Consider the following 14,494-nt stretch of genomic DNA (forward strand, 5'->3'; position numbering starts at 1 on the left):
GGAGCGCAACAGCGCTTGAGGAAGTTCACTTGTTTGTTGTCAAACCGAGAGTAAAAGTGAAGACAGACATCTGTGTTGAGCACAGACATGGTTTCTGGATGTGTGAACGCCTCACATTGCACAAAGGCTTTCACTAAGAAGAAAATGCTAGCCTAGCTGCCTAAATAGCTACCAGATACAACAATACACGACACCTGGCCGACCCCATGAGGAGGACATCTGAGGTGCTGCATGAAGCCACAGGTCCCAGCTGTTTGATTAAAAAGAAGCTTCATTATTTCTCTTAAAACCACACAGTGTCTTGTTTTATATCTGCTTCTACACACACTCCAGCCAGAGACACTTACATTGAGCAAAGTTCTAGCAATGTTTGTTAGATTTGGTGGAAAATGCGCCGCTCCTCAAGGAAGCCCTCAAATAATCCGAACAGTAACGAGAGCGAACAGCTGTGTGTTTGTCAGCACGAATGACGCAGCTGATGCCAATCAGCTAATTCAAGCTTGATCTCAGGGCTCTGCCTGGAACATGCCATGTTCAATTAAAGTACGATGCGTAAATGAGACACAAGTATTGGATTTGCTGAGTGTATTTTTCCCACTTTTGACGGAGCAAAGAGGGAAGAATGGAGGAATCTTCCATCTGCTTGTCTTTCTGCTGATGTGGACTAAACAAGTCTCAGACCTGCCTCTGTGATGGACAAACATCTGATGAGAGATGATGAACTGTTGCTTTAAAACACAGACACTTAATCACAGAAGATACATACAGAAACGTATTACCTCAGTGCATCTTTATCTTATTGCTCTGACCCACACTCGCACCAAAAAACCCTCTCAGGTGTCTCTTTTTGTTCAGCTTGGTCGTTATACTGAGCAAATGAGGAAGTTCTCTGGTGAACCTACAGAAACTGCAGTGGTTGCTGGGAGATTCATGTTGCACCTGCAAAAACTTGATTGTCTCGGGTGGATTACATACGATTTACTGACCGTCACGTCACTGGCAAATTCCAGCTTCAATATCCAAACGCTGTGAGCACGTCAGCTGCATGCATTGGCTTTCAGTTTCCGAAGTGAGGAAAGGACACCTGAATTGAAAGACTGTACACTGCACGTGACCAAAAACACTGTCATCTATAACTGTCCACTGCTCAGCACGAGAAAGTTAGAAATAAGTGATTTTCCTTATCTTTCAGCACAATCTTCTTTTAAATGATGTTAATTGATTCAAACATGCAATTTTCAGTCAATGCAGACACAGATACAAAAGCCTCAAAATGTTCCGACAGGCTCCACCACGGCTCTAATGGGTAGTTTCAAGAAAACAAAGGCTTCCCTGTGTAGACGTGATTCTTGCTTTTATTCAGAAATTATTTTAGATGATTACGTTGGCAACTGTAGGTTGAGCACTATCATACAGCGTCACATCCTGCAGTCACTTTCATTCACACCTGTTTTTAGTTCATTAAAAAAATCAGATGTACTCAGGGAAGCTTAAATGACTTAAAATGACACAGAAACACATGTATTTTAGAAAAACTTGATTTTGTTTTCTTCCAGATGTGGAAACATTTGCTGTTTCAAATATGTCCTATTCTACATATGACAAATGTCTTCAATAAGACAAATATTCTGGCCCAAAATGTCCCTTCTTAGAGACAGGTTGACAGGGAGATTGCAGTTTTCGCTGATGGTGAATTTCACATGTTGGATCATATTTATCACCAGAGATTAAACCTGAAATTAACTGTTTTTTTAATGGCATGGCCATCACATCTCCACGTTGCATTGCGTGTGGTACGGCTCACCACGTTGTGTTATACGTCTTGACATGCTTGCTCTCTCTTCCCAGAGCTGAGACAGAGCCTGATGAATCAATGAGAGCGATGAAAAAAGGAGGGAAATCGTCTGAGTGGCAGAGATGTCTGAATAAGAGGCAGCGGTCAGAATGGATTACAATGGAAAAGCTCCAGAGAAAGGAAAGCCCTCACTTTCAAGGCAAAGTCATGTCTTCTCCAAAAAAAAAAAAAAAAAAAAAAAAAAAAAATAGAGGTTGTAATGAAAAAGCTGTGTGTGTGTGTGTGTGTGTGTGTGAGAAAGTATGAAAAAAAAGATCTGTGCATGTGATTATCAGCCAGGGGCCGGAGAGGGGCCGGACAGGGGCCGGACAGGGGCCAGGCAGGGCAGTCTGCAGACAGACACAGAGAAAGGGACATTTACCTTGAACTCCAATCGTCCCGTCTCTGGGGCGGGGTCAGGTATTGTAGCCGGGCCTGACAGGGTCAGGAGGGGACACGAGGGGGAGACGGGGGGAGGCGGCGGGGAGCAGGGACAGAGGCCGCCCCTGGGGTCGTGGGGCACTACCCCCGTGGGGGGCCAGAGAAGGGGGGGAGGGAGGGTAGGTATTGGCAGATTTTCATGGGGTGCAGATGCTCAATATGCAGATGTCTAATCGAATTGTGCGACGATGAATTGGTTCCCCCTCCTGATTTGCATCAGGACAATCCCCGGCAGTGGCTCAGGGGTCAGCGGAGTTCCCCCGGACAAAATGAGCAGCCGGCTGCAGACGCCCCTGAGAACGTGTGAACTTGAAGTAGACTTTATTCAACGACAAGGATATTGATTGATTCAAATTTCTGTCTGTCTGTCTGGGAGTGCATCTGACATCTGTCATTCCAGTGAAGACGTGGTCTGAAATGGATAAAATATTAAAACAGGACACTGAAATGCTGCCACCTTACCGTACGCTCCTGCAAAGCTCAGTCCTCATCACAATCTTAATAGTTTAAGTAAACTGAGTGTGAAGTTTCAGGTTAAAGAGCCAACTCAGCCATTAAAAACGCCATGACAGCGCCGAGAGTAATCAGCTTAAAGCAATGTTCATGATCTGTCTTAATGAGGCAGGTTTCCTTTTTTTCCAGAATAAATATGTTAAAAAGACCTATTTCATCACAAACTCAACCCATAGCAGATTGAACAAAACTCGGCACAAAATGGGACAGAAATCGACGCAGTCAAACCTCATGTTAAATCAACCCACCAGTGTCATGTAAAGGTTTGATAGGCAGATAAGGATTTGATATATAGAAGGTTTGCCGTGGTGCACATCCAACATGAATTCTTAACTTTTCTTCTACTTGAATCAGCTCCTCCAGCAGCCACCTCAGGAACGGAGGCTGCAGAGACAGAGGTTACAAAAACAGGCTTCAGTCTGACCTGAAAGAAGACAGCTCCAATTAAGAGGCTGGGAACCTCGGCCACTTCTCTAATAAAGAGAACCCCCAAAGATACCGCAGGCTGCAGAGAGATAAAGCTTAAACACACATTGACGGTGATAATATTTGCAACATATGAGCTGTAACCTTAATGGAGCTTCAGTGTAGTTCATTCAAAATCAGCCTAAGTTGTCACAAATTGTGCAGAGTAATCTTCACAGCCTGCATCATGCAAACAACTTATCCCGAAGGCCGTGCATTTCACACCTATCTACATGGTCCTAATATACTGCATGGATACATACACAGTGCATGCGTAGCTGCAACGCACATATTGGAAGAATGTAAAGGCAAAAAACTGAATATGAACATAAAAAGAAACAGGTTTAATCTTTGCCTGTGGACCAGTTTCAGTCCTCTTAGGCCTGAATCGGAGACGTCCAACCTGCTGTTGTTCCAGAAAGGCCTCGCTGAGGTCCAGATCTGGTGAGTCAGGGACATTAAAGGGGCTTGACTTCATCTTGGTGTTTGTGAAATCGGCGTTGGATTTCCAGCTCAGCCTGTAGACGTGAATCATCAGCTTTGATTTTGGCAACACGAGGGAGGGTGCAGTGCCGGCAGGACGAGCAGTCAATGGTCTTACATTCCTCAGCCGTCAAATACAGATACACAGCAAATGACTTCCTAATTGTAGCATTAAAAGTCTATCATCATGTTTGACGTGATGGCTGTTGGAGGGCTTTCTTCAAATGCAGACCTGTCTCGGTTTAGGAAAAGGTGAAAATACTAAATCTGAACTTTACTCCAGGTTTTGGACTCCACACACCAGGTTCTGTCTCTTCGTGTGTTGGCTTGCATGCATGATTTATGAATGGCAGCTCTGCCATAAATTAGCAACAGAATAATTCACTCTCTCTCCATAGTAAAAACTGAAACTCTACACGTAGTCCCTAAGTTTAGATGTTTCATTATAATGTAATAAGTTTTGATGTGGACGCCTTCACTGAAACGCCTTCACTTTGTCAGTGTTTGGTGTATTGTGGCTTGTCCAGTTGGCACAATTTCTTATTTCATATGAAGTAATTTAGCAATTTTTGGGGTCATTGTAGTCAGTATAAAATTGACTTAGTCCCCTTCTGAGACCTACTGGGACCTTCAAATGCATGCAAATGACTTGTAATCACTGCTCCAACATTACACAACAGATGTCAAGAAAAAGGAGATGAATAAATAAACATTTCATTCATTGTAACGTCACCTTTTGTTGTGAAGCACCTCACCTGCCCATGTCAGTGTTTTTATGCACAAATAGCACTACAAGTTGGAAAAAAGATTTTGGATTTTGGGGTGAACTGTCCCTTTAAAGTGCCACACCAAGTCCTCAGATCCTGGTCTGAAAGGTTAAACTGAGGGCTCCCGTTCACTTTTACTTTTTAATGGGGCTTGTTGATATGATCTGCCGCAGAGAACAGGCTTTTTGTAAGAACAGACCAATCTTCTTGTAAGAGCTCTGAGATGCTGGAGGTGTGGAAATGCTCTGGCAGCTTGTGTCTGCAGCGACTTCTCTCACAGATGAGAAGCTTCAGGCTCGTGTTGCTCTCTGGTGGTAAAATGGGGAAAGACACAGTCAGAGCCACAAGATCCAGTGAGCAGGTCTAGAAAAGCATATCCAAACTTGTGGTATTGTTACGTTCAGTGTTCCTTCATCCTCACGCGTGACAGCTAAAAAGGAGAATTTTACTAACTGATATGAAATGCACCCTCAGCAGTTTGAATGTTGTTGTAGGTTCAGGAGAAGCATCACCTGAAGGCCTCAGAGCATTTACTGCATTGGACTGTTTCTGCTGCTGAAATGTTCATCCTGAGATGTTGTTGAAGTGATAAACAGCTGCCTTAATTTAGGTTCCTCCTCATGAGCTGCAGAGTAAAGATCAGAGTCCAGGACGACTCAGAGGTTCCCGACTTCCTCATAATTCCACATGGATCGAGGTCATATTGACTGTGACAGTGAGACAACAGCACACTTCACAAAGTGTCATGACAAGATATTATAACACTGCTAATGTTCATATGACTGCAGCTCCAGTCACAGATGAGTGTGTGGACTCACAAAAAGAGACAAAACATTCAAAGTTGGACATTTTATTGAAAAGTGAAACAAAAAGAAAGAACAAAACATTTGATTTTGACATTCATTTCTGTTCATCAGTTGACAGTAAAATGCACCAAACGTTGGCTGAGCGTTCCTCCAGAAGCCCAGTATTCATGTTCATGATGTTTGATCGATCATCAGGCCCTGCAGTGGGTATCAGACTGTGCTGTCATGAATCTACTGAACTACAAAAATAAGACACACCTTTAAAAACACATTTAAAATATAATACATATTCTAAAAATGTAATGTGAAATGTAACAATTAGATTTAACATTTACATGAAGTAAAAATCAAATAAATGACATGTTTTGTTGCAGGAAGCTCTCCTTCAGTCTCTTTCAGTTCTGTAAAGCTGTGTGATGAGTCACAGGTCACGTGAGGAAACTCATCCAGTGTGTTTGTGGTTCAGGTCTCTGGATTCAGTTTCTCAGAGAGCTCAGAGCTGCTGTCAGGAGCTGTAAGGTCACAAACAAACTGTGTCAAGTCCACTCATCCTGCACTGAGCGTTCACAAACACTGAACACAGGAAACAGTCCTGAAAAAGTTCATCTGCACAATAATGTCAAAGCCTTTTCATCTCCAGCAGACAGTGTGTGTCAGATCAGAGGAAACACAATCAAAGGTTACTTACGAGATGGAGGCCGTTGGACTGAAATCAAGACAAAAGACAAATCATTTCAGTTCCAGCTGGAAATGACAGAATATCTTTCATGGGCTCATCCCCTCTTCTCCTCACTCACAGTGAAAAATAAATCCATTCTATCCTTCTGTTCAGTCCTGGCTTCATCTCTGTTCTATCACTTCTCTCCACATCATCATGGTACAGTCATATTATCACGACTCTCTGAGCCTCACACAGCTTAAAGTGTTGGTCGCTTCAAACTGTTCAGAGAACTGATGCTTGTTCATTTGTCTCTCACCTTTCTTCTTTCTGTAGAAGATGAATCCAACAGCAGCAGCAGCAGCGATGAAGACGAGAAGAACAACCACTACAGCAGAGATGAGGACGATCTCGTCACTGAGCTTCTCTGTTCAGGAAAAGAAGAATTAAAAAATGAAGACTGGCACACAGATCTGTATTTTATTTTAACCTTTATTGAACCAGGATTGATATCATTGGTTGTTTAAAGATCAATTTCCAGCTAAATTGGAAGAAAGAAGCTAAAATCCACAACAACCAACAGACCTGCAGTCACATTCAGCACCTTCTCATCTCATTCTCACCCCAGTTGGTCCTGATCTCTGCTTTGTCCAGTTTGGTGACGACGTCGTCCTTCACACCAGAGAGATGAAACACACAGTCGTACCTCCTCCAGTCTTCAGGTGGGACTGATGAAACGTTGAGGTCAGCGCTGGTCTGGAAGGTTCCGTCGTGGTTGGGGAGGATCTCTCCGAGCTCCACGTCCTCATGAAGCTCCTCTCCATCTTTCCTCCAGATGAGTGTGGCTCTGTCAGGGTAGAAACCTGAAGCGTGGCAGCTGACTGGAGAGGAGGGAGTCTTCTGGAGGAGAGACACTGAGGGGAGCTCTGCAGAGAGAGAGAGAGAGAGAGAGAGAGAGAGAGAGAGAGAGGGAGAGAGAGGGAGAGAGAGAGAGAGAGAGGGAGAGAGAGAGAGGGGGAGAGGGAGAGAGAGAGGGAGAGAGAGAGAGAGAGAGAGAGAGAGAGAGAGGGAGAGAGAGAGAGAGAGAGAGAGAGAGAGAGAGAGAGAGAGGGAGGGAGAGAGAGAGGGAGAGAGAGAGAGAGAGAGAGAGAGAGAGGCAATTCAGGATCATTAAGACAATTCATTTTATTTTGCAGGTAAAAAGGGGCTCAGACATCCATCACATGAGCTATAAGAACAAATGACAGCACGACACAACGACCCATTTGTTCCACGACCTCCACACTGTCTGTTTGTAGTCAGAGAAGGGAACTACACCACCACTAAAGAGACTCACTGCAGTCAGAAAAGAGAAGATCTGCCTGTTTTTACGCTTCACAGCAAAGTGATCAATCAGTGTCACTGAAACTGTGTGAACCTACTGAACTCATGCTTTGATGGAAAGTCATGTCTGATTGGTTGAGACTAAATCAGATCTTACTGCCACAGAAAATGATCAAGAAGAAGGTGATGTCATCATGACATCAGGTCATGTGATTCTACCTGTTCTCTGCAGAGAGCTCTTGCTATAGACCAAATACTTCTTCAGCCTCTCAGGACAAAGCTCAGTGACGTAATTCACTCGAGTTTTCATTCTAACTTTCTCAGCATCCCAGCTCAGTTTGGTGGTCACAGCCTGTGGTTTTGGAGCGATCCATGTCTCTGTCTTCAGGTCCAATGATAGAAAGTCTTCTCCATCATAACCATATTGATTGAAACCATGAGCCTCTCCAGTCTCATCATCCCACTCACAGCCACTTATTCTCTGGAAAACATGAACATCTGACAGACACAAACAGAGACTGTGATTAATAATGACGTACAGATGAAATCTCCAGTGAAAGATGATCTTAAAGATGTTGTTGCATTGTGTGATGAGCTGCTGTTCTCCAAGTCTTCAGCTGTGTTCATCATTCAAAAGCACATAATCAGTGCACTTTCTCTTTACACGAGTGATCAAACACAATTTCTCTCTCACAGTTTTAAACTTACAATGATTGTTGTTCTGTTATTTTCAGTGTTGCAGCAACATGCAGCAACAAGTCAAAGCAGCAGCTGATTTGTGTTTGCATGCTGACTGACGGCTTGTGGTCGACTGCTGTCTGTAAACCATCAGGATGGCATGATTTACACCAACTTCTACTGACATTTCACAGTAAAATGACATCTGATTATGATCTTCAGGCTCTGCAGAGGGTCACTTTACAACTAAGATGCAGAACAGCAGTAAAAAGTCAAATAGAATATTTTCCATACTTTACCTCCTTTTTGGTTGAAGCGCTCCTTCAAACTGGACAGTGTGGTTTTGAAGAAGTTTGGCTGAATCTGAAAGCAATGTCCTTTGTAAAACTGTAAGTGCTGAGGATCCTTTTCTAATAATGTTCTCATCCACTCCTGTTTTGGTTCTATTATCTTTCTGTTGATGTTGCAGTAAAGTACCAGATGTCCATCAATCACTGCAGTTCCCACAAACTCTGGAAAGTCTGGGACTCCATAAGATGCAGTCACGAAATACTTCAGGGAGTGTTTCACTGCAGACAAACAAGGTTTACACATTCAGTCCAAATACAGTGAACACATCACACTCATAAATGTGATGCATTCAGTGTCATTCAGTTCAAACATCTGAATGAAGATGAAGTAAAAGTGAAACTAAACTAATGTCACTGAGCCGCAAAATGCAGGGCTGAACGTAAAGATTTCAAACGTGATCTTACCTGTTAACGAACTGTGACAGAAGAGAAGCAACAAAACGAGCGTTTTCATCTTCTTTTGATCAAGATCAGAAATAAAAAGACGGAACATAAGTAACGCTTTCATCTTGTTTTGATAAAGATGAGAGGGTGAAGGATCGACATTCTTCAGCTCTCGTACTTCCTTTAGACTTCCGCCAGTGATCGTGAGCGCGCCCGCACGCCACAGAAAACAGGCAATGCGCGCTCACGTTCTCCGCTTCGCACGTTCAGACTTCCTGGACCTGTGGTCTTTACAAACTACTGAGAAGTAAAGGTTTTATTCAGGCTGGGATATGTAGAACTGATTTTATTGCTCACACTGTCTCCTCACACTTTCAATCCAACAGGAAACTCAACTCGACACTGAAGACTGCGCGGATGAAACCTCTTCCTCCTCCTCCTCCTCCTCCTTCTCCAAACATGAAGATCGCCATTCTGCTGTCTCTCTTGAGCCACTTTGCATTTCCAGGTAAGATCGCACTTTTCATCTTTCCTTCAAACACTCGCTGAAAACAGTTTGGATCAAGTCTCTCCTGCCTGACGAACATTATTGCTGTCATGACTCAGTGCAATAGAAATGAACAAACAATTAAAGATGCGTACCCTTACAAAAGTTTGTATTAGTATACGATTACTATACTTCTTTTAAACTAAAAATAAGAGAGTGTACTTTCAGTTTACTTTTGATGTACTTATCAGAGGTATACTTAAAAAAGTTATACTTAAGTGTACTTGGCTTATACTGAAAAGTATACAGAAAAGTCTGAGTATATGTGGCCTATACTTGAACTTTTGATGAAGACATACTTGGGAAAAGTAAAACAATGTTCAAGTGTATTTGGATTGCAGTTGTGCTTATTCTTTTGATGGTAACCTATTAAAATATTTCCCCATACATACTGGCTTCTTTGAAGTACACTGCAGTATGTTTTACATACCATCTCATGAACTTACATATTCCAAGTAAACTTGCAGTAACAAGTCAGCTTTGGGGTGGAATAGCTTAGAGGAAATAGTACATGGCTGGAACTGAACTTCATCTTTTCTGCAGTGTTATTAACCCACACGGAAACAGATTAACATTTGTCTGATTTTATTTGACAAAAACATTCACATGTCTTCCAAGGTCTCAGTATTGTGACAGACTTGATACATACTGGCTGCTAAAGTATGGCTAAAGTATACTTTTATAAATTAAAATTGGGCCAATTTAGTCCCAAGAAGTATTGAAAAAGTACACTTAGAAGTATACTACTAGTACATTGATATTAGTATACTTGTGGCATAAAGTATACTTGGAAAAAAATACTTAAGTATACTTAATAAAACGGGAACGTGAAGTATACTTCTTTTTCGTAAGGGTAGATAAAACTAGAAAAATAAAAACTAAACTAAACCAGCATGAAAGCTGGAGGTTTGGCTGAAGATGGAGTGATGAGTCACAGTATTTTACAAATCTGCTGTCAGAATGATCACATGATAAGATGATGAGCACATGAGGAGAGGCTTCTACATCGTTCCTAAATAACTTCTATTAAGCCTACGTTTGTGTTTTCACCAAGCAGAGATCCAACAGTATCTCCTCAAAGTGCAGCCAAACACCAGATATACTGCTCAGGAGTCAGTAGGTCGTACTGTGTCCTGAGATAAAAGAATAGGCCCCCTTTAGGTTAAAATAGATAAATAAATTAATACATTAAATTAGCCTTTTATTGTGTGTACATGTATGTGTCAGTATGTACTTACTGGTGTACCATTAGTACAGGGTGGGGTTATGATGGACAGTCTGTGATCTAAACTGTTACCAGCACATCACCTTCATGAGGAGCGTGATGATGATGTGAATATTTAGACTGAAGCTGTAAACCTTGTTTGTCTGCAGTGAAACACTCCCTGAAGTATTTCTACATCGCTTCTTCTGGAATCCCAAACTTTCCAGAGTTTGTGGGAACTGCAGTGGTCGATGACAATGTGGTGGCTTCCTGCAACGGCAACAGAAGGATACTGGAACCAAAACAGGAGTGGATGAGACATTTGTTTGAAGACGATCCTCAGCACATGGCCATCTACACCGGAGAGTGTTTTGAGAATCAGCCAAACTACTTCAAAGCCACGATTCACAGTTTGAAGCGGCGCCTCAACCAAAGTGGAGGTAAAGTGTGGACGACAGGAGCACGGAGACGTCTTCGTCCGTCTCCGTATCTGCACTCAGACAGAAGACTGGAAGTGGTTTATACTGGAAGTCACGTTAAATCAACATTAAATATCAAATATCCTTCAGTTTGAAGGGAAGAATGCGAATGATGCTGCATTCATGTTTCTTGGTTGTTGGCATCACTGCATTTGGCAAGGGAAACATGCAGAGACGTTATCATTGTACTATCATCATTGTACTTTGATACAAGAAAAAAGCCAGTCAGTTAAAATGTACTCTGAGTGAACGTAACTGCATAACATCTTGGAAATTTTGATGATATATGATTTACTCTTAAATGAAAGAACACCTTTAAGATATAATTGTATTAAAAGCCAATTCAACAACAAAAGAAACAAAGTGGTCTCCTGGATAACTGCCAGATGTGCAGGTGTCGCACAGGTGTGTCATTTCCTTTATGCTTTTATTAGAAAGCACAAGTTAAGAGACGACAGGAAGTGGATGAGAGGTGCAACATGGGTCCGAAGCTGGTCTCCAGCCAGGGACGATGCAGTCGTTGGCATCTTGAAGCCTAAACTATGGAGTGACACACTGGTGTGACTTTGTGTATACAAAAGTTTGACGTGCACAAATTTCAAGAAGATAAAACCACTTTTCAGTCATCCATGAAAGTGCAGAACAATACCTACCACTCATTTGAAAAAAAGGTGCTTTGAATCATGAGCACAGCACAAGTCTCAGAGAATAGTAATATATCATACAACAGAACATTTTTGAAATCATCTTTCCACTGATGATCTGTACGTCATTATTAATCACAGTCTCTGTTTGTGTCTGTCAGGTGTCCATGTTTTACAGAGGACGAGTGGCTGTGAGTGGGACGACGAGACTGGAGAGGTCAGTGGTTTTAATCAGTATGGTTACGATGGAGAAGACTTCATATCGTTCGACCTGAAGACGCTGACGTGGATCGCTCCAAAACCACAGGCTTTCACCACCAAACTGAGATGGGATGCTGATAAATTTAGAATGGAATATAATAAGAACTACCTCACTGAGGTTTTCCCTGTGTTCCTGAAGAAGTATTTGGACCTCGGCAAGAGCTCTCTGCTGAGAACAGGTAGAGTCACATGACCTGATGTGGTTTCATGGACACAACAATGTTCATTTTGCCTGCTCAGACTCCAATCAGTCAGCGCACAGTTAGCATGAGTTCAGTAGGTTCACACAGTTTCAGTGACACTGATTGATCACTTTGCTGTGAAGCGTAAAAACAGGCAGATCTTCTCTTTTCTGACTGCAGTGAGTCTCTTTAGTGGTGGTGTAGTTCCCTTCTCTGACTACAAACAGACAGTGTGGAGGTCGTGGAACAAATGGGTCGTTGTGTCGTGCTGTCATTTGTTTTTAAGAAGAAGAAGAAGAAGAATTGTCCTAATTATCCTAAATTGCTTCTCTCTCTCTCTCTCTCTCTCTCTCCCTCTCTCTCTCCCTCTCTCTCTCTCTCTCTCTCTCTCTCTCTCTCTCTCTCTCTCTCTCTCTCTCTCTGCAGAGCTCCCCTCAGTGTCTCTCCTCCAGAAGACTCCCTCCTCTCCAGTCAGCTGCCACGCTTCAGGTTTCTACCCTGACAGAGCCACACTCATCTGGAGGAAAGATGGAGAGGAGCTTCATGAGGACGTGGAGCTCGGAGAGATCCTCCCCAACCACGACGGAACCTTCCAGACCAGCGCTGACCTCAACGTTTCATCAGTCCCACCTGAAGACTGGAGGAGGTACGACTGTGTGTTTCATCTCTCTGGTGTGAAGGACGACGTCGTCACCAAACTGGACAAAGCAGAGATCAGGACCAACTGGGGTGAGAATGAGATGAGAAGGTGCTGAATGTGACTGCAGGTCTGTTGGTTGTTGTGGATTTTAGCTTCTTTCTTCCAATTTAGCTGGAAATTGATCTTTAAACAACCAATAATATCCATCCTGGTTAAATAATTCATTTCATTTTTTAATTCTTTTTTCCTGAACAGAGAAGCTCAGTGAAGAGATCGTCCTCATCTCTGCTGTAGTGGTTGTTCTTCTTCTCGTCTTCATCACTGCTGCTGCTGTTGGATTCATCATTTACAAAAAGAAGAAAGGTGAGAGACAAATTGAGAGATTTTCTGCTTCTTTGACTTTTTCAGTCCTTTGGTTTTCGTCTCTGAGTTGATGCTTTTATCCAGGTTGAAAAGCTGAAACAAGCATCAGTTCTCTGCACAGTTTGAAGCGACCAACACTTTAAGCTGTGTGAGGCTCAGAGAGTCGTGATAATATGACTGTACCATGATGATGTGGAGAGAAGTGATAGAACAGAGATGAAGCCAGGACTGAACAGAAGGATAGAATGGATTTATTTTTCACTGTGAGTGAGGAGAAGAGGGGATGAGCCCATGAAAGATATTCTGTCATTTCCAGCTGGAACTGAAATGATTTGTCTTTTGTCTTGATTTCAGTCCAACGGCCTCCATCTCGTAAGTAACCTTTGATTGTGTTTCCTCTGATCTGACACACACTGTCTGCTGGAGATGAAAAGGCTTTGACATTATTGTGCAGATGAACTTTTTCAGGACTGTTTCCTGTATTCAGTGTTTGTGAACGCTCAGTGCAGGATGAGTGGACTTGACACAGTTTGTTTGTGACCTTACAGCTCCTGACAGCAGCTCTGAGCTCTCTGAGAAACTGAATCCAGAGACCTGAACCACAAACGCACTGGATGAGTTTCCTCATGTGACCTGTGACTCATCACACAGCTTTACAGAACAAATAGAGCTTCCTGCAACAAAACATAGAATTTATTTGATTTTTACTTATTCATATATATATATATATATTTTATTTATTTATGTTACTAATATAATTGTTACATTTCACATTACAGTTTTAGAATATGTAATATATTTTAAATGTGTTTTTAAAGGTGTGTTTTATTTTTGTAGTTCAGTAGATTCATGACGGCACAGTCTGATACCCACTGCAGGGCCTGATGATCGATCAAACATCATTAACATGAATACTGGGCTTCTGGAGAAACGCTCAGCCAACGTTTGGTGCATTTTACTGTCAACTGATGAACAGAAATGAATGTCAAAATCAAATGTTTTGTTCTTTCTTTTTGTTTCACTCTCCAATAAAATGTCCAACTTTGAATGTTTTGTCTCTTTTTGTGAGTCCACACACTCATCTGTGACTGGAGCTGCAGTCATATGAACATTAGCAGTGTTATAATATCTTGTCATGACACTTTGTGAAGTGTGCTGTTATCTCACTGTCACAGTGACCTCGATCCATGTGTCATCATAAAATCGCACTTTTCATCTCTCCTTCAAACACTCACTGAAAGCAGTTTGGATCAAGTCTCTCCTGCCTGACAAACATTACTGACTTGACGGTGCTCACCTGTAGAGCCAAACCCTCTCCATGCATCATCATCAGGGTACAATACAAATGAACAATTGAAGATGCCTCCACCTTCCCTCTGTTGTTGTGGTCACTTACAAAAATAAATAAAACTAGATTAATAAAAACTGAGCACATCCTCTTCCTGTGAGAAACTACAGACTGTAGAGGAAGT

At 42.2% G+C, this 14,494-nt stretch overlaps 2 protein-coding genes across 2 annotated transcripts; one reads left to right on the forward strand and one right to left on the reverse strand.

Moving 5' to 3' along the window:
• Positions 1–5,337: 5,337 nt before the first annotated feature.
• On the reverse strand, positions 5,338–8,906 carry LOC143335779 (major histocompatibility complex class I-related protein 1-like). Its single transcript, XM_076755402.1, has 7 exons — positions 8,724–8,906; positions 8,268–8,537; positions 7,510–7,788; positions 6,591–6,893; positions 6,287–6,394; positions 5,998–6,015; positions 5,338–5,821 (listed from the first exon to the last, which is right to left on the reverse strand). The coding sequence occupies exons 1-7, from the start codon at positions 8,824–8,826 to the stop codon at positions 5,772–5,774; spliced, it is 1,131 nt and encodes a 376-aa protein (XP_076611517.1). The 5' UTR covers positions 8,827–8,906; the 3' UTR covers positions 5,338–5,771.
• Positions 8,907–8,932: 26 nt separating this feature from the next.
• LOC143335780 (major histocompatibility complex class I-related protein 1-like) lies at positions 8,933–14,068 on the forward strand. Its single transcript, XM_076755403.1, has 7 exons — positions 8,933–9,210; positions 10,624–10,893; positions 11,738–12,016; positions 12,446–12,748; positions 12,915–13,022; positions 13,377–13,394; positions 13,571–14,068. Exons 1-7 carry the CDS (start codon positions 9,120–9,122, stop codon positions 13,618–13,620), a joined length of 1,119 nt encoding a protein of 372 aa, XP_076611518.1. The 5' UTR covers positions 8,933–9,119; the 3' UTR covers positions 13,621–14,068.
• Positions 14,069–14,494: the final 426 nt, after the last annotated feature.

This window comes from Chaetodon auriga, chromosome 17, assembly GCF_051107435.1.
Source record: "Chaetodon auriga isolate fChaAug3 chromosome 17, fChaAug3.hap1, whole genome shotgun sequence".
Classification (NCBI taxonomy): domain Eukaryota; kingdom Metazoa; phylum Chordata; class Actinopteri; order Chaetodontiformes; family Chaetodontidae; genus Chaetodon; species Chaetodon auriga.